Here is a 27274-nt window from a genome sequence, read left to right as displayed (position 1 = left end):
AAGATTTGAGGTCGATTTAGAAAAGTTCTTACGGTTTTTCAACCTTTCCAGCGATGGTATAAAATTTTAAACACACGTTACCCTATATTTCCGGATCCGAAAGTCGGATCTGGATGAAATTCAGGAATTATATATGGGACCACAGGACCTTTCATTTGAACCAGAGTTTGTGAAAATCGGTCGCGCCATCTATGAGAAAAGTTAAAACACATATTTTAATTTTTTTTTTTTGCACATTTTACCCCATAACTCCGGAACCGGAAGTCGGATCCAAATAATATTCAGGAATTTTATATGGAACCACAAGACCTTTTATTTAAATCTGAAAATCGGTTCAGCCATCTCCGAGTAAAGTTAATGCAAAAAAACGTAACACACACACACACATTTTGCGTACTCGACGAACTCGACGGTTTTCACAGTGATTGCATAACCTTTCTATATGAGAAAGGCAAAACGGGAAGTTGGAAATGAGGAATAATGGAATAATGCGTTCGGCTTAAATTTAATTTAGGATTTTACAGTTGATATTCAAACAGACCTTAGAAATAATATTATTGATACGAAACTAAACATGGGCTTCTTCAAATATTGATACAGTAGTAAACATGATGCGTAAAACGATGAAAAAAATTAATATATTAAACGCTCTAGTATATTTAGTGATCTCTCAAATGATTACAATGATACAACTATTCTCATTTATAAGCAATTTATTATTTTTTTTATAATTTATATCTATAAACAATAAATCAATTAACTGCTACTACTTGCTTTTGTTCTTTACTGTCCCTTGATCTTCAATAATCAAATGCTATGAAAATTGATTATAAGACGCAGTGCGGTAAACTTTCATTTTCAATCGAATGATATCAGATGAAAATGAAATTTATGGGTACCTAGTCATTTGAAGTATTGCTTGCTCAGTTTCAAGTGCCAAGTAGTCTAGCTGTTTCATTGTCTTCGCTCTTGGTAGTGAGCAAGTTCGAATGAATAGAATTATAAATGGAGCAAAGTATAAAAAATGAAAACTGAATTGTCTTTCATCTATTATCTTGAACCAATTCGAATGTTTACATAAACCTCATGTGAAGGCCGCTCTCACACTATTGAAAGTGATATTTTGTTACTTCAAGAAATCAACTGACGGTGGTTAAACTGAGCTTTGATTTGAAGAGAATCGATTGAAGAACTGAATGCTGCCGGTTCGGTACGTCAGCGAACGTTGTGTGTGTCAGAGTGTGAAGTTTACTGCAGTAGAGAGATCGTCAGTGTGTTTCACATTCGGTTTCAATTGAATTGAATGAAGTTTTACTGCACTGATAGGACGTATTAATACCCATTTTTGTGTTAAACATTTGTCGAAACTGGAACCCAAAGTATTTTCTTTTGTTCACTATCAACTGCTGCTTTTATTTGGGTACACATGTGAGCTATATTGACACCAGAAATCACGGTTTCAATTGAATTGAATGAAGTTTTACTGCACTGATAGGACGTATTAATACCCATTTTTGTGTTAAACATTTGTCGAAACTGGAACCCAAAGTATTTTCTTTTGTTCACTATCAACTGCTGCTTTTATTTGGGTACACATGTGAGCTATATTGACACCAGAAATCACGGTTTCAATTGAATTGAATGAAGTTTTACTGCACTGATAGGACGTATTAATACCCATTTTTGTGTTAAACATTTGTCGAAACTGGAACCCAAAGTATTTTCTTTTGTTCACTATCAACTGCTGCTTTTATTTGGGTACACATGTGAGCTATATTGACACCAGAAATCACGACTACAAAAAATACAATGTTAGCAATGATTAAAAAAGGTTTTCAGTAGGTTACCTGATATGTATTGTCGATAGTCCGATTCCAATTTCAATGCATGTTCGTACAATTCCTTAGCTGCCTTCGCGGAAATTTTATCGCTGGAAAATCGCGAGTCTTTAATTTCTTTAATTTGTTTTGATGATTTAAATCGTAGCAGTAAAACAATCGGATATATTTGATTTCTTTGTAGCCGCTCAACTGCTGATATGCAAATATCCAAAATGCAATGATGTTGCTGAAACAGATGTAAGCCGTTATAAGTCATTAGGAAAGAGAGCTTACTATTTCGTTCTGATAGTTATACTATAATCACAAATCACTGTCAATCACAGTCAATAATGTTCTGGACTTGAATTGTGTATTGTTTAGAGTTCTACGAATTCGCTATAATTTTGCATACTCTAACCAATATGTAAGAGAGCGAGAAGTTATTTTTTGTGTCGGTGATTAATGTTACTGTTACATCTCCATGATCGAGGTCATCCTGCATTTTTCTCGAATTCGAGGAAACAGCACAATTTCAAAGAAAATGTATCTCGTGCGAGGCAAACGGCGCATAAATCAAATTTGCAGAAGGTCCATTTACTGATGTTCATAGCAACCTTTTCTGCGGCAATAACGAACCGTGCAACCGTTATTTTCTGTGAGAGAGTGTTATGCAAGGGCACAAATGAAAATCATGGTTCTTATGGAAATCGTGACCTTACGAATATACAAATTTGTTGCCTTTGAGAGGGGAAGCCAGGATAATTGGAAAACAGGAAAAATTACACATAAATTATAAATAATTATGCGTATTATTATTTCCAAGCATTCCAATTATTATTTCCAAGCAATAAGTGTTATGACATCGAGAATTGGTTGAATTGTAGATGTTCATAAACTTGACCACTACGGTACGGCTCTATTTTCCGTATTTTTATTTGCTTCCCTACCCTATATAAAAAACAAAGACCAACATAATTTCATTAATAAGACCGACATAATAGAAACGATGCGGTAATGAAAAATAAAATAGCGAATGTACGCGGTTATGAAATTCGATCTACTTGTACATATTAGTTTACTTGTATTGCATACCTTGTTCTCCAGAATTGTTTGTATTGTTGTGTATTCAAATATACTTCCCTTTCGCCGATAATCAGCGATTGTATTACTTTGTATGCCATTTTCCATATCTTCTTTTGTGCAACGTATTTGATTCTGTTGACATCGATAGAAATGTTCAGGAAAATCAATGCAAAGTTTTTCAATAACACATTCGGACAGAGGCCCTAAAATCAATACTGGCCGATATTTGTCTAGAATGAAAATATCATGATAATTTTATAGATTCAAATTAACGATATTCAGATACGCACATTCAAGTCGTTCGACTCGTTGATAGCTGGTAACACCATCATCATTTATAGATCCCGAATCAATGTAGAGACTTAGATGTGTATTGCTGAAACTTGCCAACTCTTTTGAATCCCGCGATGAACTTCGTTGAGGTTTGATTCTTTTGAAAAAAGATCGTCTTGCCGACGTTGATCCTCTTCTTGCTGTTGTGTCTACATCTTGTAAATCGCCAATTAATCTTAATTCTTCTTCGATTCTGCAAATGTAATATAACAAATATTGTCAATCAAGTAAATATATATATATATATATATATATATATATATATATATATATATATATATATATATATATATATATATATATATATATATATATATATATATACATATATATATATATATATATATATATATATATATATATATATATATATATATATATATATATATATATATATATATATATATATATATATATATATATATAAATGGATGTAAGTTTGTATGTTTGTAACTTCGGAACTACTGAATTGCCACCAAACATGGCGCAGGTACTTCTTGCATTTCAGAGATGGTTTAAGGAGTACTTTTATAGAGAAGGGAGCGTAGCAAGTATCATAAATAAAGGGGGGTCATGGAAAAATTCATATAACTTGACAAGAATCGATACGTTTTAAAGACCATGAAACATTGTGCATACCTTAGATATGACTATACGGGGGGTGGATGTAGCAAGTGTCTTTAAATAGGAGGATGTAACGGCATAACTCCGAAACTACTGAACGGATTGCTATCACACTTTCCATAGCTGCTTTTTGCTCCTCAGAGATAGTTATAAGGGATAGTTTTATGGGGGAAGGAGCGTATAGCAAGTATCCTTAACAGGGGTCATGAAAATATTTATTTAATTTGAAGAGAATCGATACTTTTTGAAGACCATAGATACTTTTTGCGCAACTTAGATATAATTATAAGGGTATTCGTGTCGGGTGGATGTAGTACGTCCCTCTAAAAATGGGATGTAATGTTTGTAACGCCACAACTCCGGAACTGCTGAACGGATTGCTATCAAATTTGGCACAGATACTTCTTGCTCTTCAGAGATAATCATTAGAACATTTTCAGGGGAAAAGTGTGTAGCAAGTGTCCTTAACATGAGGGGAGAGGGTCAATGACGAAATTTATATAATTTGAAGATAATTGGCATTTTGATTAGAAGGAGGGGTTTACTGGGGAATCTAGATGTAGTGTATGGCTAAAGCAAACGTTAGATTATACCATTCGACATCGAATAGATCTCAATAGTATCAAGTCAATTGAAAAAAATATATAAAACATTTAAACCTTGATTTGTGATAAAACTTACTTCAACTTATTGGGAATAATTCCGCATTGGAGTTTATGGCCGTATTCATCCAGTTTCCAAGCGCGCCATCGTCCAGGTATACCGCCAAACATCGTATTGTCGACGTATAATACTTCATCTTTATTAAAAGATAGTTCGGAGTCTCCTAGATCGCAATTCCGATCAAATCCTACTCTTATGTATAAAGCGTCTCCTGGTTTGTCCTTGATTTGATTAAACTCTGTAAATGTTTAAGTATTTAGAAATAAACAAGAAACTTTTGTAATGAAGTTTTTTACTTTGAATATTGAACAAAATCAGAACACGAACATTATCTGCTGGTTTCGCTATTTCAAGTGCAGCATGTTCCGCCGTTGATCTTCTCAAATCAGCACCGTTGAATTCTAATATCTGATCGCCTATTCGTAAACCAGCGTTATCGGCAATAGAATCCTTCTGTACTCCATGGACGAAAATTCCATTTGCATTTCCCCCAACGAGACTTATTCCTAAATTGGAATTTTTTCTCGTTTCTATGAATATTAGTCGTGGTTGTTCTTTGAAGTGACTAGTTTGAATGGAGCCTGTCAGTTGCTGTTGATGGCTAGTATTACTCTTAGAAGTTAATGTGGATATTGCATTGACTGTTGATGTATTAACGGCAGGAATATGTGACCGACCCGTTGGACGCGGCGAATTTCGTGGAGTTGGTGAACTTGAGTGAGAAATATTATTTTCGTTGCTAGTAAGGTTGTTATACACTTCCGGATTATATAATACAAGCATCGTAATTGAATTCCCACATTGACGAAGAACATGCGCAGCCAGCTCGTACGTAGCTTTCCTTAAGTTTATTCCACAAACTTCCAATAGTTGGTCACCAATGTGAAGTCCTACTTTGCTAGCAAGGCTATTTTCGCCAACATTGGAAACAAATACACCACCACCATTCCCTTGACAAAATATTTTAATCCCAAGAGACATTTCACTCTTATCAATGTGCACATAACGAAGCTCACCAACGTTGGGTTTGGTTCGAGTGGTATAGTCCTGGAGTGAGTTGCGTTTGTTTGCTGCTGTTATTCGACCGGGTTCCAATACCTGCACTTGGAACGTTGGAATTGGGGATGCTCTCTCGGAACTGCAATAATCAATTGACCCATTGCTTATTTTCACACCGCTTCCTCGACTTGTGACACTCTGATTGGAAGGAATGCGATATCCATGATTGACTTTGTTACGGGGAAACGTTCCTGTTTCATAACTTTGGCCCATCAAATCTGCAGGTACTTCTTCTTTTGAAGATTGTATCTGACTGTATCGATTGTATGGATAATCGATAGATGATCCATGTGAATGATAAGATGTTTGAGGTAGACTCATCAACTCTCCGGTTGGTAACACGTTTTCCGATTGTCGTATGCCACCAGTAGCTTGTGAACTGTTACTAGACGGTATATTTAGAATTCCAGGGTACAGGGAAGGATTGTATGCGGCAGGGATATTCTGACTAACCGAATTTGTCGTTGCGACTCTGCTCGATGAAGAATTGCTGTTATTCCCGATTGATGGTTTTCTTGTATGTACATGAGGAAAGGTATTCATATTATTTGTCGTTGTAGTACTATCAACATCAAAACTTTCAGTATCACTTGAATATTTAGACAGGTTCTTCGAAATCGGTACATAACAATCCATAGGATCTTTGAATTGAGCCTTAGTAATGAAATTATATCCACTTGCACTTTTAGAAGACAATACAGAAGAATCCGCTGAAGGATTTTTATTCATAGGTGTAAAGTCGACGTTCTTTTGCTGCAGCAACGGTGACTGCAGCTGTTGTCTATTCAATGATGACAAATTCAGACTGTGACGGTTTAAATTTAAATTAAGGCTGTTATTACGTGTCGGGTCGTATGCAGAAGCTCTAGTATATGAAACCTTACTGCTTCCTGCAGAGGCATTGGTTTTGAGTAAATTGGCGTCGTAACTATTTTTGATTGATGACTGAGGAAGTCGGTTGATGTCAATTTGAACCACTGGATTTGAATTTCGTTTATTGTTGATTGTATAATTCATCATGCTGATTCCTGGACTGTTAGATGAATTGGGAAGATTCAGCATATTGCAGTCGCTCAAGGGCGACGCAGTGAAATAAGCATTATCTGCCTTATCTGTTGGAATACTTAACTTGGGTCGCTCTTTAGTAAATCTATGGACTATTGTTCCTACGTGATTGTCAGTCGCATGTACTGTCATAGTTACACGAGGCCAAGTTCCTCGAGGAACTTCTTGAGAATCTCTAGCTTTCCTCTTTGTTTTCTTTTCTTTAGTCTTTGTATACATTGGAACATGAGGAACATCAGGATCGTCACTATCCAAAACCGAATCAAGAACAGCAAGAGCATCATTTTCCTGGCATTCCTTGTGATTATTAATGTTCATTTTATCCTTCAGTTTTTGAAGCATTCCAGTTAGTTTAGAAGTTGATTTGGATGAAGAAGGTGTACTTGCCGTTACTGAGTTTGGTGTACTTGATGGAGTATTCATGCTATAAGGCATTGCGGAAGGTATAAAATGATTGTTACTGCCAAGTTCTAAACTTAACCGGTTCATGTCTCTCTGTGCGCTTTCCAGATTGTTATATACAATACTATCAGTTTGTGTACAGCTAGTCATACTTGGTAAATGATTAGAGGTTGATCCTTTACTTTGAGGAAAGTTGGGCAAATCTTTAACTACAATTAGACTGAGATTACTATTCCTCATATCATTTATAATTGTGTTTATTTCATTAACGTTTTTAAAGTGATCCGCAGGTTTGCCATTGATGGAAATTATTCTGTCCCCGACACATAATCTATTATCTTTAGAAGCTAAAGAATCGATTTCAATTTTTGAAATGTATACACCTGTTTCTAAATGAAGCCCGTGATTCTTATTTCCATTTATAAAGCTTATTTGGATCGGAAGGAGCCGTTTTTCTGGTCGCTTTACAGTAATCATACATGTAGGTACACTGCTTTTCATTGCTTTAAAAATTTTCCTTCGCGAAAAGGTACTACAGTCAATGTTATTAATCTGACAAATTATATCATTAGGCATGAGTAATCCAGCGAACGCAGAGTTATGATCAATAGAAACCACTTGTGGGCCTGCCATACGACCTGATGTATTGTTATCAATGAACTCATTTGTGTTCTCGTTAATCGTCAAACCCCAATCAGAAGTGTTACTCTGTAACAGTGACGAATCGATTGCAACGACTTCGGTATAAAATTGATGAAGAGTTTCTAAATCATATGAGGAATCTAGGCTATAGGTACTATAATGTGAACTTCTGAAACTGCTTTCGGTAGAATGATTCGAAAGATCGCCAGGAGCAGTATTGTTATTTAAATTGTCTTTTATATGTTGCGCTTCCAAGCGTTCCGTTAGTTGTTCGATTTCTTTATATGCCTCATCTTTATCTCTGATCGCTGCTAGTAATTTTGAAGTGGCTGTATCTCGCTCCTTGCGAATCTCGTCACATAGATTTCGGACACTATCGCGTTCTTGCACGATTTTCTCTCGCTCTGATATAGCCCAATCTCTACGACCTTTTGCAATTTCAGTTTCTTGGACTGCTTTTGTTATTTCAGCTTTTGCCTTATCTAAGGTTTTCTTCAGCCTCTCGATTTCTCTGTTAGCTGAATCTAAATTTTCAGATACCATCTCGAACTTGTCTTTGCTCTCTGTTCGTTCACGATTCCAATTGGACTCATGATAAAACTCGCCATGAGCTTTAAGTATGTCAAATTTTTCTTGTAAAGAAGCGCATTCTTTAAGTGAATCATCCCGGCAACGTAAAGCTGACTGTAAATCACGCTCCAAGCTTTCGTTTTTATCATAAAGTTTCTGAATTTCTTTAAGAACAGTGCCTCGCTCAGACATAACAGTTTCGATCTCTAGTTCAGCAGCCTTCAACAATTCTTTAAATTTGTTGCGTTCCTTTTTAAGATCATCGCATAGTTTCAAGCAATGTGTTGGATCACTGGTGTACTCGTCGTATCGCAGGCGAAGATTGTCATATTTCTGTTTCAGTAAATTATACTCATGATACGTGTTGAAAAATTCAGCCTTCTCATTTTCAAGCTCCTTTTTGAGCAATTGGAAATCGCGTTCTAACCTGTGAAACAAAAAATTATCAATACTAATTGAGTTAGAGACTTATTTTATAAATTATATTGTAATATTGTAATATGTAGTGGATGCAAAGAAGCTTATTTATACTTTCTTACTAAAACAAAGAGCGAATCAGTTCAATTAAAGATGGCATCGATTACACACTTAAATTTTTTTCGAATCTGGCCATCATCTCAACAAATATTAAAACAACTGAAATTCTCTAACTAACCATTTGACAGATAATTTGCATTAACCGAGATTTTCGGTTTGGGGAAGACTGTAAATTACGGAGATCTTCGTCGCTTCTGTAAAGAAATTACCGAAGTAATCGGTGTTCATGCATGCGAGTTATTGCCGAGATATCAAATATAAAATAACATTCTAGTTAAAACTCGAATCAAAAATTTATTGATTTCTAAATTATGTTGACGATAGAACTAATAGGCTTGAAAATGGAATAAACAGAAACTGTTACGTTTGGTGTTGTACGTTCACTTCTGGTGGCAACTTTTTACCGTGAACCACCAGTTCAGCGTCGTTTACCTTGTTGGTCTCCTAGAGAATCTTCACTTCACTATTTTTAGGGCGGACTTTTCTTCCCACCTGTGGTCACTGAGCGAATCGTTTGCGGCGGAAACAAGTTACACAAAAAAAAAACAAAATGGACGACACAGTTTGTATATAAAAAGACCGCACAATTTTAATCTTAGGCACTATATTTTGTAAAAAAAAAAACAATAGAATATTTAACTTTTTACTACTTGCGCAAGTTTATTGTCTGGTAACTTCTCCTCGACACTCCGTTGCGGCCGTAATGATCGTTGGTCGACTTCATGATCTCGGCGGGCGACGATGGGCGGGACGGCACTGGTTTCGGGGCGGTGGGACAGCAATTCGTCTCCAGATGATGCACACTCAAATAAAAATTCACGTTCGATTCACTTGAAAAATCACGTAAACTGGTTTCAAATGTCAAATTGAATATTTTACGTGACGAAAATGAATGTTACACGAACATCCTCTAAAATGAATAGAGTCATCACATAAGGTTTACGTGAATTGACCAAACGTCAAACAATCTACGTGAATTTCCAGTTTTTCATGATTTTAAAAATGGCGAACAGTGGCCCTCAAAGTGTGAGTAGTGTAAATATTTGCGAGAAATGTTATTTAATTGGAATTTTTTTACTTCATCGATCGGTTCATTCCAGTATGAAAGTTTCCATGTGTTCGACTGGACCGAGTGCCTGCGTGAGTCCGGAAGTGTGCACGCTCCTGCCGAATGCTTCAAACAGGCCGTTGGTCCACCGAAAAACGAGTTCAGAATCGGTATGAAGCTAGAGACACTGGACCCATGTAATGCGAACTCAACCTGCATCGGTAGTGTTGTGGGAGTTCTCGGATCTCGACTTCAGCTTCGGTTGGATGGCAGTGACAACAAAATGATTTCTAGAGGCTTGTCGATTCGAGATCCCACGACGTTATTAGTTGCTTTTTATTTTCAGCCGTTAAAATTCTATGCTAATTTTCTGAAATAAATGTTTGATTTTTCAAGCCATTTTCCGTTTCCTAGATTTATATAAAAATCTGAAATCTCCCTTTTGACTTCAACCAGTATATAATAGTAATTCTCTGGTATCTAAATTTTAAATGAACTGATAGGTAAATGTGATTTGAGCAGTACATTATATTTTACCTATGAAACACGTAGCTTTTACTGGATTATGCATTAAACAGTTTTTAAATGAGAGTCCATTAAAACCTACGTGAAAAGTAGGGTGGAAAATATTCACATGACTTTTCACGTAACTATAACATGATTATTATTTTGAGTTCAGCAACTCGGCCTGTCTGTAGCGGAGGCCTTCGTTCCGATGATAACACCCGGAGAGTGGTACTGCGCGTACTATTTTCTTCGTTTCACCGCAAAGGCACACACGTCGGGCTAACAGCAAACGAACTTAACCGGCAAACTTAACCGGTCTATTGCACTTGTCCCGAAACAAACGTTCGTGACCTCGGTACTAAATACTGATCCCTTTGGATCCACTTAGACCAGAATTCAAATAACGGAAACGAATTGTCACTTTTGGTGGGTGACACGCTGCTGCAACCTTCACTCTACCGGGTCAACAAAATACTAGCTCCCGCTCAAGGGTTTTCCCGCGGTTTTATCGGCTTGCTGTCCGTTTTCCATCCCAATCCCACCGCCACCTTCAAAGCAGGCCACCCCGCATTTTATGCTGCGATGATGACGATGATGACGACGATGACAGTGTGTGGACAGATGACGGTTACAATGATTTCGATAGTCCCACGACAAAAGGGCCTAACTGCAAATGAGAGCCTCTCTTTGTTTACTTTCTCTATTGATTATTACGAAGCCATTATTGCAAATTCTCTAAAGTTTTCAATATAAATCGAAAGCTTGTAGTTTTACCTTGAAAGTTTTGCAAAGAGTAAAGCGTCAAATATAAAATCTGTTCGGTAAATCATAAAAGAAAAAGTAAACAAAGAGAAACTGTCATTTGCAGTTAGGCCCTTTTGTCGTGGAACGGTCGATTTATCGTTTGTGTTTCAGGTTGGTGTCTTGGATTATATTAGTACCTACTACACTTATTTTCTTTTATTGTATTAATATGTAATATGATTTGATATATGAATTGTATTGAACAATAACAAAGATATATATAAATTGATAGATATAAATAAATACTTTTGAATACAATATATAATTTAATAATGAATATGCAGTAAATAAATGTAAATAAATAAATAAATATATAAATTGATAAATAAATAAATAAATGGAATAAATAATTAAACAAAACCCTACTCTCGACACCAACCTAGGCAGTTGAGCAGAACTTGAACGTAACTCAAACATGTAAACACGGAGTAGGAACGCGATTGACGTTTAATTTCTACTCAGACATTTACTGACAATGAAAATAAACAAAAATATACAATATTCGAAGAATATATAAAAGTTGGACTTAGTGACCAAAGGAAGTATATTGTGACCAAAGAATAACAGGTCACAAAACAATATATCAGATGACGAAAATACTGTAAAACATATACACAGTAGAATGGATGCACTCCTCCTACTGTCATTTCCAGTAGGGAACACAATTTGATTTTCCGCAGACGAATATAAGATGGCTACAACGAAAGTAATGACTCAATAAAACATTGAATATGTAAGAAAATATATCATACCGGACAATCAATTTCATGCAATAGATTATCGTTGCAAGGATCTTTATCCCGTAGGCGTAAACATATCGCTTTACTCGGATTCAATTTTTAGTTGCAACTGTTTCCACATGTGAGCACATGCACTTATTTACATCGCTTAGTTTTTCAGTGAGGAAAAATGGCTACTTTGATGAATCACCGAATTTCGGTTGTCTAAAAGCTGTTTACTGATGCCGTTTTTCATTGAAAAACACTGGTGGCGTGGATTGCTCTGATTTTGCACTTTCGAGCAGAAGTGCAATATTCGGACGGTGTTTCATTGTCATTTATGCTCGGTTATGAAAAACCCCATGAGATTCCGGTAAGTAGATATCATTAATTTGCTGATTTCGGTAAAACCATCAATTGTTGGTAAACACGGTAGTTGACATAACCGAATATCAGTATTTGAATGTAATTGCCGAGAAATCGGGAATAACAAACCGAGTAGTTTGAAAAAAGTTAATTGATCGGCTGAAAAGTTCGTATCGTTTCTATGAGAGGACGCCACTAGAATTAAATCCATACCATTTTCAGTTAGTACCAACCTTCAAAAGATACGTGTAGAAATTTGACAGCTGTCTGATTATTAGTTTGTGAGATATTGCATTTTGAGTGAGGCTACTTTTGTCATTGTGAAAAAAATGGAAAAAAAAGAATTTCGTGTGTTGATGAAACACTACTTTTTGATGAAAAAAAGTGCCGCCGATACCAAAAACTGGCTTAATGAGTGTTATCCAGACTCTGCACCGGGCGAAGCAACAATTCGCAAGTGGTTTGCAAAATTTCGTACTGGTCATATGAGCACCGAAGACGATGAACGCAGTGGACGTCCAAAAGAGGCTGTTACCGATGAAAACGTGAAAAAAATCCACAAAATGATTTTCAATGACCGTAAAGTGAAGTTGATCGAGATAGCTGACACCCTAAAGATATTAAAGGAACGTGTTGGACATATTATTCACGAATATTTGTATATGAGAAAGCTTTGTGCAAAATGGGTGCCGCGTGAGCTCACAATCGATCAAAAACAACAACGAATTGATGATTCTGAGCAGTGTTTGGAGCTGTTATATCGAAATAAAACCGATTTTTTCGTCGTTATAACAATATAACATAACAATGGACGAAACATGGCTCCATCACTTCACTCCGGAGTCCAATCGACAGTCAGCTGAGTGGACTGCACGCGATGAACCGAGCCCAAAGCGTGGAAAGACTCAACAATCGGCCGGTAAGGTTATGGCGTCTGTATTTTGGGATTCGCATGGTATAATTTTCATCGACTACCTTGAAAAGGGAAGAACCATCAACAGTGACTATTATATAGCGTTATTAGAGCGTTTGAAGGACGAAATTTCAAAAAAACGGCCTCATTTGAAGAAGAAAAAAGTTTTGTTTCATCAAGACAATGCACCGTGTCACAAGTCGATGAAAACCATGCTGAAATTGAACGAATTGGGCTTCGAATTGCTCCCTCATCCACCGTATTCTCCAGATTTGGCCCCCAGTGACTTTTTCCTGTTCTCAGACCTCAAGAGAATGCTCGCTGGTAAAAAATTTAGAAGCAATGAGAGGTAATCGCTGAAACTGAGGCCTATTTTGAGGCAAAGGACAGATCGTACTACAAAAATGGTATCGAAAAGTTGGAAGATCGCTATAATCGCTGTATCGCCTCTGATGGCAATTATGTTGAATAATAAAAACGAATTTTGGCAAAAAAAATGTGTGTTTCTATTAAACGATACGAACTTTTCAGCCGAACTGTTATCTTAGCCGAAATTCCAGTAAATTATCGCTTCGCCGTTTTTTTCGGTATCTTTTTCGTCCTGATTAAAATTTAGTTTTAAGTGTCTAATGGTTCTATATTTGTGAGTCTGTGTGTTTCAATTGTACTAAATCAAAAAGGACGCTTCAAAATCATGGTCATAAAATTATTCGGAATCCTTTGAAGCGTTTTCTTCCTGGTGGAACAACAACTTAACCGAATTAATACTACATAAAGCAAACTTGGACTGAAAATTTGTTTCTGAATTAGTAATTTTTTCTTGCTAATAGTTTCATTATATTACATTTTAATGAGGAAAGGGTCAGTCAGCTCTACAGCCCTGTCCAAAATGTATTCTCTCCCAGTTAGTTTGTTTCAGGCCGAATTAACGCATGCGCGCCATATAAATGCGCCTCTTTCAATATGAGAAAATAATATTTTTACCCAACAATATTCATTATTTGTTTATGTTTATTTTCATACCTTTGGTCATAGTTTATATCTTGTTTTACCTTAATTCCAATGGTTCTATTCAACTGTGTTTAGTAAGTGTCTTTTGTTGTCATTCTACTTTATTTCCACTCCGTACTATTGATGACATGTTATTTTATTTCCTTAAATGTAAAAGTTAGTTGTATGCAGTGGTGGTTTTGTTCTTACCAATATTCCATTTCGTGTCTTAGATTGTGTTTCGGTTTAATTTTATAATTAAATTACATCATTTTTTCGTATTGTTTTGTTAGTATTGTAATTCTTATTTCTCGTTGTTCGTAATATTTTTGTATATTGTTTGTTCATCATGTTTTGTGAGCTCAGTCATCCATTAAAAAAAGGAGACAAAACAGGATTAATGGTTTATTTAATGACATTTTTGTAAGGCCGCTCATCATGGTTTGACAGATGAGAACTGAGGACATGCGTTCCTATTTAAATGATATTACAACTCTACAATTTTCAATATTTTTTACCCTGATGTTTGTATTTCTATATATGTAATAAATTATTAATATTACTACAGCATGTTCACATTGTCCCGGGTTGGCGGTTCAATGCATAGGACGCTGGTCTTACAAGCCAGTTGTCGTATGTTCGAGCCCCGACCTGGAAGGATTCTTAGTGTCAGTAGGATCCATAGTACTAGCCATGCAATGATTCTGTTACTCTAAGAATCGGCTGCGAAGTCTGTTGAAACAGAAAGGTCAAATTCCACAAAAGGAATGTAATGCCCAAGACTTTGACTTTTTTTTTGCATGTTCACATTTCGTTATCTTCGGTTGATCCTTGACAATGTTATCATTCGCTCAGGCACTTTTCAAAATCTGGTGTACAAGGACACGGTATAATGTATATTGTGCGTACACATAACAACACATACATACATACACACAGGTACACACATTCACACATACATACATGCCTACATGTACTCTACAAACAAGTATCATAACATCATAAGCATCATTACTATTTTTATTCTAATAGTTTCTAACTAAAATTAGTGTGCCAATAGTCATCTAATTAGTAGAGTCACCATTTTATTTTACCGATTACTCGACTTTCAATAAATAGCGCATAAAATGTAGTTCGGAAATTGTTCAATACTACTGTTATAGCGACGCAAAATGCCCCGCAAAGTTCAATTTATTCTTGAAGTTAATCTATCAAACAGAAATAACAGATCTCACTTTAACTAATGGTTTTCGTATATTTCGGTTAATGTTTCGAAAGGGCGTATAAGCAAATACGTTTCTCTCTGTTTACTTTCTCTTCTATTAATTACCAAGCGGTTTCCACGTTTATCACTCAACTCTTTGCATGAAATGATACCCGAAACTTTCGACTTTCAAACAGAATAGTGATATGAAAGAAAATCTTTTTAATCACATTAAAATAATCGAAAGCGAGAGTGATTAAAGAGAAACTTTCACTTGCTTATAGGCCCTAATGAAAAATCGACCGAGATACGAAATGACTAATAGATTTGCGATGAATGGGGGTACCGTTACCCAATTTCTATCTCTTCTATTGGTCGATCGTTAGTCCTGAGCCGAAACGGTGGCCTTTATTACCGTTCTTGCATGCACTTACTCTTACATTTTACTCACACATCATCTCACCCATCAGGTCCCAAACGCCACATCATGACGCTATAAACTGGATGAACATCGTTTGACAGCTATCAGTGGTCTGCTTACATGTTCAGTATATATTATTTCATTCTGTTCCACAGTATTCCATGGTACGCACAAACAAACAAACGTCAAAGATGAACCTAATTCAACGTTCAACTGTTCCGTTATCGTGTGAAACCTGACTTGGGTACGTTCATTTAATTTAATTTTCACTTCATACTGGTAATAAGGGCCGGTAGTATGAAAATTACACTTGAAAAAGAGCTCAGTTAAGCCCTACTGGCCTCTCCATCCCCGGATATTGGAGCGTATTGCAATCAACATCATATCCAAGTTGTTTCATATCTCATTCGATAAACTCAATAATTAAACTAAAAGTTATAGCACATATTTATATTAGATTGTAACGATAATAAATCTATCTGATGATGTTCGCAATACCTTTAAGAATTATTAATTTGTCCATAAAATTAAATATAGCATGGTGCGCGTGTGGCGTTTTTGATCAATTATTCAAAAACTTGACAGAATTTCGAAAAACCTAAAACAATTAAATTTACTTCAACACAGTATTTTTTTTTAATTTCAAATTTTGCTTTGTCGACTCGAAATTATTTTTTGAAATATTAAACGATTACTCTTTCGTTTCACGGGGATGATTTTAAAACTGTAGAATAGTTTTTCAAGCAAATTTCACAGATAATCTGAACAGCCAATTTAAATTATAAAACCTTAACCAAAATAAATTTCATCAACTTTTCTTCATTTGCTTGCGCGGTGGTGGTGTGAGAAATGCGCAGTGAGTTCGGTGTTGTTTTATCGTGAGCAAAAATTATATATAAAAATGACACGAATTTATGCATTGTATTTTGTGTTGAAATTGATAACAACGAGTTGAATACAAAAAAAACTTTTTATCCACCTTTCTCGTATTAATTATATTTCCAAAAATATCAATCGTGAATAAAATATCGGGTATGAACTTTGAAACGGGAATTTGAAATAGTTCTGGAACCGGAAGTCGGACTCGGATGAACTTAAACAGCAACCTATGAGACTATAGGAACTTTTATTTGAGCCTAAGTTTGTGGAAACCGATAAAATCATATCTGAGAAAATTAAGTGAGTCTCGTTTTAGACTTTTTTGTTTTTGTAGTCTATGAGTGACATTATTTGACACATACTAACACACAGACATTGCTCAGCTCGATAAGCTGTGTCGAATGGTATAGTCGAATCGGTATAAAATTTAACAGCAGTCTATGGGACCGTAAGATCTTTCATTTGAATCTAAGTTTGTGAATATCGGTTCAGCCATCTCTGAGAAAATTGAGTGACAGTATTTGTCACATACATAAATACACACACATACATTTTGTGATCTCAACGAACTGAGTCGAATGGTATATGACACTCGGCCTCCCGGCCTCCGTTGCAAAGTTGGTTTTCACAGCGATTGCATAACCTTTCTATATGAGAAAGGCAAAAATGGAATATATTATATATTGGCTTATAATCGCCTATAGCGAACCATGGAGTTTTTTAGTTGTTTAAATCGCACGAGTTGCGAAGAATGAAATCGTTCACTGTGCCACCTTGACTTTGGAGCTCCTATTATTGTGGCCTTTTACGACCTGTGGAAACCAGTGGATCAATTCTTAGTTGGAAATTCCACACGGCTTACCTGTTTGGTGGACTTATACCACCGGGACAGATGAACCGTAGCGTTATTCTTAGTCAGTTGGGAACCGCTACCGACATTACAGAGCTATCAAGGCTGCTCAGAAAGGGAAGTTGACATTGGTGGCCAACTTCCATGGGTGACCAAGCAGCCGAACCAAGATGACTGTTGATCGAATATGATGAAAATAAATATGCTACTATATTTGTATTAACTAAATAGTTATTCAATAGTACAAATGTAGTTATGATGATAAACAGCCTTTAGCTATCATGTCAACATTATCTTATTGAAAATCTTGAGCAATTACGTAGAAATAATGCGATCATAGGTATATTTATAGCGATGAAGGAAAAACAAGTGTTTATAACCACGAATCTGAAGAATTTTTGATCGGATGTGATGAGAAACGTTAATTCTTTAAGAGCACAGATACTTCTTGTATCTCAGAAATTACTAGAAAAACAAATAAACAACAAGAATTAAAGATAAAACTGACTGTATATCGTGAAAAGTGTTATTATTATGAGATCTAAGACGACATACTGGTCGTGCCCAGTCTAAATGCATACGAAATCAATGGGGATAAATTGTGTTTGCCCACGTTCAGAGTATTTCAATTCACAGGACTTCTTAGTTTTACCGTCACACAATTTTTCCGAGCAACGGCGGTTAGTTCAGCAAGTAATAAATATAACTTTTCAAATAGGATAACATTCGATGAACAAAGTGCGGATATTAAACATACATGTAATCGTAGAATCAAGAGGATTATAAGCCAACATTTAGACTTCAATGTACCAGGAGCGCTGGAACATACGAATTTTGGATCCACTCCAATACTTCAACGGAATTAGTATTTTTTTCACATGTGTCTGAATGTAACCCTTCTAGCCCAAATAAGGTTTATTGTTAAATAATATATCATGTCATCGCACAAACTACATACCTTTGTTTTTCGTTGGATACCGTTTTAAGTTGAGACAAAACATCTCTGTATTTTTCTTTCAGATATTCGATTTGAATCATGTGGTCGTAATCATGTGCGATATCTGTAAGATCCAAATTTAATGATCAATGAATCAAATTATAATGTATGTCAATACCACCATCGTCACTGTTGTTGTCACTAGAGGCCATCGTAACCTGTAAATTTTAATTACATCCTAAATTATTTGAATATGATTAGGTATTAATACATACAAAAATTAGAACCCGGTTTTAGTTTTTAGATTGTTCACGGGAAATAAAATTTTAGAAAGCAACAAATGACATATTTAATTCTCATGCACACCAGTTTGAACTCGATAAGCATAGTTGAAAGTCTTTATATGCATTGAATTACAGTCGTAACGGACTCATGTTGTATTATAAACATTCATTTTCTGATGGACTGTACACTAGAATTAAATGTGTGTAATATTCTTACTTGGCCTTTAGAAAACAATTAGCTTTAAATGTAAACAATGAAATAGTGGTGATTTCACAGGAGAGCAGAGGTAAATTTGGAACATTTCAAATGCAACAATTATTTCACAATCACACCAACCTTATTTTCTAAAGTTACCTCGACCTCTGGATACTTCTAGATATTCAATAAAATATTACAATTTGTTAAATAAACGATTCCATTAATAGCTAATGTTCACCGAGATCTTTGATTTTTCGTTCATGAAGTTTTTTCCAAGGATGCCAGATCACTTATCTAAAAATCTATGTTGGATTAATAATCAGTCTGTGCAAAATCTGTGTCCACTTCTCATATCGCACTCAGGCAAAAAATATATGGAATTTCATAATGATTTCGTATGATTTTTAGCCACAAGAATATCGTAAGCGAATCATAAGACCGCCTTATGAAATCCCGAAAATAGGAATTCCAATAAAACGCCTTATGAAATTCAAACGAAATTTTTAGGAACATTGTGCGAAATTTATATGACAAACATAACTTCTCTCATTAATTGTGAAGTTCATAAGTTGTTCGTATGAAAACTATAATAGTGATAGATGAGATGTATATTGAAGAGGTATATTTTTCATATTAATCTTATGAAATTATGATTTTGATGATTTTTGATGCATCATAAGATTTGCCTTATGATTTTCACTACTCAATTTGCTTGAGTGCGGGATCATTTTCGTGTGCAAAAACAAGGTCCCGACACTTACAAGCGCAACTATCCGAAATACATTTTCGCTGTGTTTTCCCTGATTATATAAATACTTTTAGAAGATTACTGTCAGTCTGTGATCGCTTTCGAAAATCTGTGCCATTCTGAAAATCTAATATTAAATTTCTGTGAAACTTAGACTAATCTGTGAACCTGGCATCTCTCGTAGTTTTAATTGCATTTGTACACGCAGAGAAAAAAATTGTAAATATAACCGAATTTGGGTTTCACGCAACTATTTTTTTTGTTAAAATAGTGACAAAAGAAAACATCACCGATAACATTAACTCAATTTTGGTTGACATGCAAAAATAGTTAGTTTATTTCAACAATAAACTAAGCCTGAACAAATATATTTTTCGTTTGGTTGAACCAAAATTTTGATTCAAATCAAACAAAGATTATTGTTTTTGTTGAAGGGAGAAATTGGTTTGTAACAATCATATTCTAGCTTGAAATGAATGTATATCAAATTTGAAAAACTACTAACTGTTTTGTTATTTTAAACATGCTCAATTTCTCTGCGTGTATAATACAACATGACAGTTGGTTACAGGGATGCCAAGTTAATTTGTGAAACTAACAATGCTAAAAAATGACACTAATAATAATTTTGCACATTGCCACGAAATCTCATGCTTTGCGGAATAATGGCTTATATATTCTATCCATCAACTTCTATTTAGGCAAAAAATCATAGTCAAACGATAGCCAATTGAGTATGAATCTCAACATCAGACGACATTTTTCTTTTCGAACACCAATGCACTATATAGCTCCACGACATATGATAAATTACGTTCTAAGGTAACAAATCAAGTAATACTATAATAATGATAATTCCGTCCAGGAACTCCGGAAAAAATAGGTAGTTTGCATTAGAAATCGTTGGCTTAAGCTTTAGTTTTTATCAACGTCACATGAGCAGGGTTGCCACATTTAAATCTGCATTTTTCAGAAGAAAAATCTGTAAATCTGTATCGTGAGCTCAAAAACCTGTATTGAAAATCTGTATATAGAAGTTATAAGAAAACGAAGCACAACGGAATGAAAAAGTCTTTAGAACCCAAATTTAAAGAAACCAAAACTTTTCTTAGTCTGAATTTTATGATTTTGTAGTTGAAAAAACGCTGGAAGTCGTTTTTGCGTTGGAGCCGTTCCAAATAATGATTTGACGAAAAACTTTTAAAATCCAATCTGAAAGTGAAACTTAATCTGATCTCTTTTTAGAATTAACACACAATCAATATAATGTTTTCGCTTTGAAATAATAATCAATACCATCATTTAATATATTTTAACTTGATCTTTATTCAATTTTTAATCCACGCTATCAAAAATCTGTACAAATCTGTATTTTTTGCCAAAAATCTGTAATCTGCATATACAGAATCTTGGTCACAAATTTATCTGAAAAATCTGTAAAATGCAGATTAATCTGTATATGTGGCAACCCTGCACATGAGATACTTATTATTTAAAAAAGCTGCATGCTGCGATTTTTTTCCACTCTGTCAATTAGGGTAAAGTGTTATAACATGACCCCCTTACGAAAACATTGAGATATTTCTAAATGTACTGATATATTTTTTTTTCGAGGATGTATGTATTTCTTTGCAATACACCTGAGGAACATAATTTTCAATGATTCCGGTAGAAGTGATGAGAATTAATTGATGCATACACATTTTCCAAAACGACCACATTCTCAGTTTTTTTCGCTTATCGTGGACATATTGCCCCAGCAGCCGTATAATATGCCTCACAACAAATCAGTGGTTTGCCCCACAACAATGATGCAATATGCCCCCTGAAATGTCGATATAGAAGAAAAGCAGATAAAGAAGATATTCTTTGTATTAGAAATCAATTCCATAATCAATTAATTACAATTGGAAACTCACATTTTTTATCTCCACAACGCTACATTTTGTTTCAAAACTTGCACTATATATCCACGAACTTTATGTCCCCCGGTTGACCGGAATTATAGGTGTTCACAACACTGCACCATCCGTCGAGTGCGCCAGAAATTACCCTCGAACGATACATGATTGGAAGCAATTGGACATAGATGATATGAAATTAAATTCTGCCTACAAGTGAACAAAGTTTTGAGTAATTCTAATGTTTAAAAAGCTTGTGCACCTGTACTCATTTGATGAACCCTTCCAGATATTTTTCGTTTAGTTAATAGAAAGACAAAGAAAATTTTAATAACTATTTGACAAGACAATTAGTATGTACGGAAGTTCGGTTATTGGAAGATAATTTTACAATACGGACGGTATGATTTCTACCGTACTTGGCGACTATTCAGATTTACCGTATGAATTGTATATATATTTACAGACGTCTCTAATGAAAACTTGCGTAAACCTGATCGTTCGATAAAAATTTGTATAATTTTTGTTTTTATGAAAATTGTCCACGTCATTCCACAATCAGAGCGGTGGCTCGGATGATCCACGGTTCATAGCTTAAGTCACATGTTAATAAAAAAATCCATTTCGATTTTTTTCTTTTGAATCCTGACAGATAAGGCCTTCTTGAGAGCCGCGGATTTATTTTGAAGGACCATGGTTCGTTTGCTCGTTACGACTAACCTGTTCAAATGAATGGATCGTGGTTAACGTTCAACGTTGCAGCTGCGTCTGAACACAGTAACATCATGCTGAGTTCCGAAAAAAATAATCTGTTATCATCGTTAAGAAATAATATATAGTTTCGGCACGACAGTAGACGAAGACGAAACATAAAGTATATAATATATTAAAGTAATGAACAAATTTTAAACGCAAAAAATTCATTTTTATTTGAAAGAAATTCTGCCATTTTGTATTCATAGTAGGTTTAAGCCATACTTTGAATGAAGTGCGCATAGAACGGTTCACAGCATGTAACACTATATTATGATGGAAGTTTTGAGCAGATACTCAATCGAAGATGACGCCCACACTAACAAACATGGCTTTTAGTTTTCTCCTTTCCTCCTTTCAAACATGGCTTTTAGTTTTCTCCTTTCCCAGTTCGTCGTAGAAGAGCAGCAGCAAGATCCTTTTTCATCGCAGCTTGTTGATTTGTATCAGCTAATGATTGAATGCTTCTCAGTCCATTGATTATATCCTTCGTTTTCCCAAAATATATTTCGTTCAATGTATTGCGTATTTTGTTTTCCATGTCTTCAACGATGCGACCAATATTCGCAATATGAGGACTGCTCTCACTTACTGGTGCATCCTGTTCAATCTGAAAATAACACAAACAATTCAAAGAATCTTTTAATTATATATATTCGGCAAAGCGGAAATCACTGTTTGTCCTTGCTATCGTTATATGCTTATAACAGGCAAAGACATCATATTAACAAGATATCCAGCTCTCACATTTCTCGAACAAATCATTGGCAACATCCTTTTTTGCGAGCATGTCGCCCCCAGGCGAGCCCGCATCGAATCTTATACATAGAAGTAGGGGAGAAAAATGTCAAATTCGTGCGCGCCAAAATAGCAGGGTTGCGCACCCATACAATTGACATGATATGTTGAATGTGATGCCGTGCGATGGCGTTGCTGAACTGAAGATTGACTTCGCTCCAAGCTGACAGGGTCTGTAACAGGCTTGATTACCTTCCAAATAAAAACTAATAAGAAGCGTCCAATACAATGCTAATAGCTCGCTCCATGCTCCATGAAGCCTGCAATTTAGGTGATATGCGACCGACCCATCTACTCTTGAAATTGCAGGAACTAGCCGCTGAATTAAAAGTCACGGACGATCTACTGAAAATCTTCACAAAGCCAGAAGGCCCTGATGACTGCAGCAATACGCAACAAGATCGCAACAACTACGATAAACGTTTTATCATAACGGATTTGTGTTTGAGACGACGATTCAACTGGCGCTTCCTAGTAGTACTTGTAGCTGTGCTGATAATCGGGCCAGCTTTTTTTGACTGCTTTTAACATCCTCGTAGAATTAAAGCACCACCTCTGATCGATGGTCTATAGACTAAGCTACATACATACAAAAAACCACTATCATAACGCCTTTTGGATTATACGAGTATTATTCGTAGGCAGTTCGAACTCTGTAATGTGAGCCAGACGTTCGGTGACATGGATTTCGTTATAGTCTTTGTTGACAACTGTATAGCATCACGTTTACTGGAAGAAAACTACACGAATGTTCATGTGTTGAAAAACATGCATGTGAGCATTTAGCACTCCGTTCAACGTTCCAAACCATCTTTATGAACCCTGATCTTCCAAACCAGCGTTTCCAAAATCCAAAATTTAAAACGATTGGAAATTGATACACGAATAAACACGTTGCGTAGTACGTCGCGCTTGTCTCTTATTTCACATCTTGGGGAAGTATCCCCACAAAAGTCAACAATTTCATGTGCTGCATTATCTATATTAAAACAAAGGATTTCATCTTTCTGTTACCAATAAATTAACATTTGTATGTACAGAAAAGCTGTTTTAATCCATCTAGTGGTGTAATGATGCCTTTTTCATATCTCATATATAAATGTGTGCATTTTCGCAAAATAATACAAATAATAACCTGCAGAGTGAAACAATTCTCAAATCGGTAAGACCATCTCTGAGAAAACGAAGTGAGTTCCACTATTGCAGGTACTCCCGAAACCGGAATCCGGGAACCGGTTTAATCGAAGTCGATTCGAAAAAAGTGACCTGGATCCATTTTGAGTCTATAGCCGAAATCGTTGGTCGTTAATCGAAAACCGGGATTCAGAAAGCCCGATGTTAATTAGATTCAAACAGTTTGTGATCATTTGAATCTACGTTTGAGAAAATCGGTTCAGCCATCGCCGAGAAAATAGAGTGCAAAAAAATGTTACAACCATACAATATTAATTTTTTTCATTGGACGTTATTTTACCTGTCTAGTTAAACTACCACCAAGGTTGATTGTTCCAGATGTTTGTTTCTGCGTCTGCAGCCAAAGCATTGCAGTAGAGGTCAACTTGTAATGCGCAGTTCTTCCGGAGCTTTTTTCCTGTACTTCTACAACATGGATAGAATCCCAGCATCCTTTCGTCTTTTGATTACCTTCTCCTGCTTTTTTAATCAAAATAACTCCAGCAAAACCATGATCCAAATCCCACAAATATGCTGACGATACACCACCTTCATAGTACATCTCTCGATATTGATCAAAAGCATGATTTGCCTCAATTTCTAGCCTACGTAGACGTTCCGAAGGCATTGATCCATCTTCTAACGGTGGATCGTAGGTATTGGACCAAGGCGATCGGTATGAGTCACCATCGCGATTGTAGTCACACAACAAATAATCTTTTCCGGTTTCTTTATCTTTAGCAATTTTTAATGGTTGATCCACAGATGTTAGAAGATCTTCACATAATGCCGGAGCTAGATCGATCAAATCAATCAAATTTTTTTCAATTTGTTGTGGCGGAAGTCGTCTCATTAGATCTAGAGCACAATCCATTTGCTGTTCCGTCTATGAGATGAAAATAATGTATTTTTCGGGTGCGACATTTGAGGCAACATGTCAATTACACGCAAAGTTTATGAAAACTTACCATAGCTTAACCTTTAACGAATCTAATTACACAAAACAATTTTTTTGATCGGAGAATAATTCACTTATTATGATGATAAAATGTTTCAAATGTTTTTATCTACACTCTTATCAGCCGCTACCTAATTTTGGGTCAAAACCTACCCAAAATCAACTAAAGTACATCTCCTCAATTTTAGGTAACGAGTGATGAGCTCAAAATTTAGGTAAATGTAAGTTTACCCAAACCTCAATTGGATGAACACATTTTGACAGTTAAGCGGTACTGTTTGTAAAGAGACTTTTTTTGTTTGTCTTTTGACAAACGGATGAGACTGTTCACGGTCCATATCGCCTAAATAGAGTTTAAAAACATTTATTAACGATTCGATACGGTTCGTTTCGAAGATTCATTAAATAAAAGTGGCTAGTTGTGAAGTGTGAAGATGATTGTTTAAGATATGTTCTTCGATTTTGTTTAAGCTTGTTTGTAAACAGTACCGCTGAACCGACGATACGACCAGGCACTCCGAAGAAAAATCAGCATTAAAACTGTTCGCTAACGATTCACCGCCAGTTACCACAAATCTAGCGACCCCTTGTAAATGATAAAAATAATCTTCTCGAGCAACACTGTTTAAGTTGCTATGGACTAGTTACCAAGGAATCCCAAAACAAATAAACATGTTTTGAAAGGGGTGGAATAGTTCTATTAGTGTTAAACTTTGTCCAAATTAAGCAGAAATGCATTTAAATGAACTCGATTTTCGGAATTTAATCGAAACTATGGATGAAACCAACGAACGAGGACAATGATCTGCTTCCAGCGATTAATCCGTACACTTCAACTGCTAGCTTTTCTGGGCAGTAGGATTCGGTGTAATATACCGGTGTCAAAATTGTTTTGTGTCGGTTGATTGCGCAGAAGTGGAAACAGTATTTCACCGAATAGGCCACTATTCGAGGATTACTAGTGGAATTCCACAAAGAAATTATTTACCGTACGTTATACAGGTACCGCAGAGCACTAGCCTCGCTCAGCTCGTTGTCGGTCATTTCCATGTCTTCCTTCTCACACAACTGTTTCAAGTCAAGACCTGAATTTTGAACTTGGCTTTATAAAAGACTAACTCATACTCCTCAATTTTTACATTCCGCTCGAGTCAGATAAATCCATTAAAATGTTCCGTACTATAATAACCGATCTGAAATTTATTTTGTTTACATTCATCTTACCTTCGATATGCAGTAACCAAGGTTATGGTGACTGTTATTCAAAATCAATAAATGTATCAACTTGTGCTGCCAGTTTAAAAAAAATCACTAGCGTTTTCGATTTGACATTTCCAGTTACTGAGGGGTAGTTAAATTTACGATACAGTTTTGATAGACGAGTGGCAGGTCGTGTCGTCGGCTGAACTGTCAAGGATGAATTTTTGTTCATTTGTGATGTCACAATAAAAAATCTAATAGAAGAGATCGATAATGAATGATTTCTCCTAAAAAAAAGTGTGAAATAGATTTTCAGTGTAGTGACGTTTTTAAGAAAGTGATACACACCAACCCGCACGGCCTTTTGGCAACCTGGGCAGCCACGGCCATCAGACGGCTACCAAAATTGATTCAGTGACGGCTGTCAAATCCAATTTGGTAAAAAATAGTATTTTAGTTAGCTGAGCGTTTTCATCTTTTCACCATCGCTGAAAACGTCAAAGACTTCGATGTGGAAAAAACCTGGTGGATACGGTTGTATTGTTTGAGGTGTATGTCTGGCAGCGGTGAGGCAGTCGGTCACCAGAATGGCTGACAGCCATATTTTGCCCACTGGCAGCGTTTAGTCAGCCGTCTGGCAGCCATGCGGGAAGGATGTCAGATAAATTATCTAAACATTTGTATTCGATCCAGAAATCAGTCTGTGCAAAATATGTGTTTACCTATACACTCAGGCAAAATGAGTAGTGAAAATAATAAGGGCGACATCTTATGATGCATCATTTATTATTATGAAAAATATATCTCTATTATAATGTTTATGA

General features: G+C 35.7%; 2 protein-coding genes across 5 annotated transcripts; both read right to left on the bottom strand.

Annotated features, from left to right (window-relative positions):
- Positions 1 to 649: 649 nt before the first annotated feature.
- LOC131432184 (disks large homolog 5) lies at positions 650 to 19213 on the bottom strand. 4 transcript variants are annotated; one of them, XM_058598307.1, is made up of 9 exons: positions 19076 to 19213; positions 18618 to 18654; positions 18458 to 18560; positions 4820 to 8688; positions 4542 to 4761; positions 3194 to 3429; positions 2913 to 3133; positions 1848 to 2067; positions 650 to 1795 (listed from the first exon to the last, which is right to left on the bottom strand). In XM_058598307.1, exons 2-9 carry the CDS (start codon positions 18646 to 18648, stop codon positions 1689 to 1691), a joined length of 5007 nt encoding a protein of 1668 aa, XP_058454290.1. In that variant the 5' UTR covers positions 18649 to 18654; positions 19076 to 19213; the 3' UTR covers positions 650 to 1688. The 4 variants fall into 4 exon arrangements, with proteins under 4 accessions (XP_058454290.1, XP_058454288.1, XP_058454287.1 ...); XM_058598305.1 differs by having other exon boundaries at positions 18615 to 18654; positions 19076 to 19212; XM_058598304.1 differs by having other exon boundaries at positions 18615 to 18654; positions 19058 to 19207.
- A 3258-nt stretch (positions 19214 to 22471) lies between these two features.
- LOC131432183 (F-actin-capping protein subunit beta-like) lies at positions 22472 to 25428 on the bottom strand. The gene is made up of 3 exons (XM_058598303.1): positions 25261 to 25428; positions 24594 to 25178; positions 22472 to 22931 (listed from the first exon to the last, which is right to left on the bottom strand). The coding sequence occupies exons 1-3, from the start codon at positions 25261 to 25263 to the stop codon at positions 22692 to 22694; spliced, it is 828 nt and encodes a 275-aa protein (XP_058454286.1). The 5' UTR covers positions 25264 to 25428; the 3' UTR covers positions 22472 to 22691.
- Positions 25429 to 27274: the final 1846 nt, after the last annotated feature.

This window comes from Malaya genurostris, chromosome 2, assembly GCF_030247185.1.
Source record: "Malaya genurostris strain Urasoe2022 chromosome 2, Malgen_1.1, whole genome shotgun sequence".
In the NCBI taxonomy this organism is placed as follows: Eukaryota; Metazoa; Arthropoda; class Insecta; order Diptera; family Culicidae; genus Malaya; species Malaya genurostris.
This window is presented reverse-complemented; position numbering and strand designations above follow the sequence as displayed.

Excerpts from the sequence above, each read along its gene's own strand:
- LOC131432183 (XM_058598303.1), bottom strand. Across the intron at positions 22,932-24,593 it reads GTGGTAGTTTAACTAGACAG|ATTGAACAGGATGCACCAGT; the intron begins GTAAAATAACGT and ends TGTTATTTTCAG.
- LOC131432184 (XM_058598305.1), bottom strand. The coding sequence starts at position 18,648 with ATGGCCTCTAGTGACAACAACAGTGACGATGGTG. Across the intron at positions 18,561-18,614 it reads CAACAACAGTGACGATGGTG|ATATCGCACATGATTACGAC; the intron begins GTATTGACATAC and ends TGGATCTTACAG. Across the intron at positions 4,762-4,819 it reads GATTTTGTTCAATATTCAAA|AGTTTAATCAAATCAAGGAC; the intron begins GTAAAAAACTTC and ends AAACATTTACAG.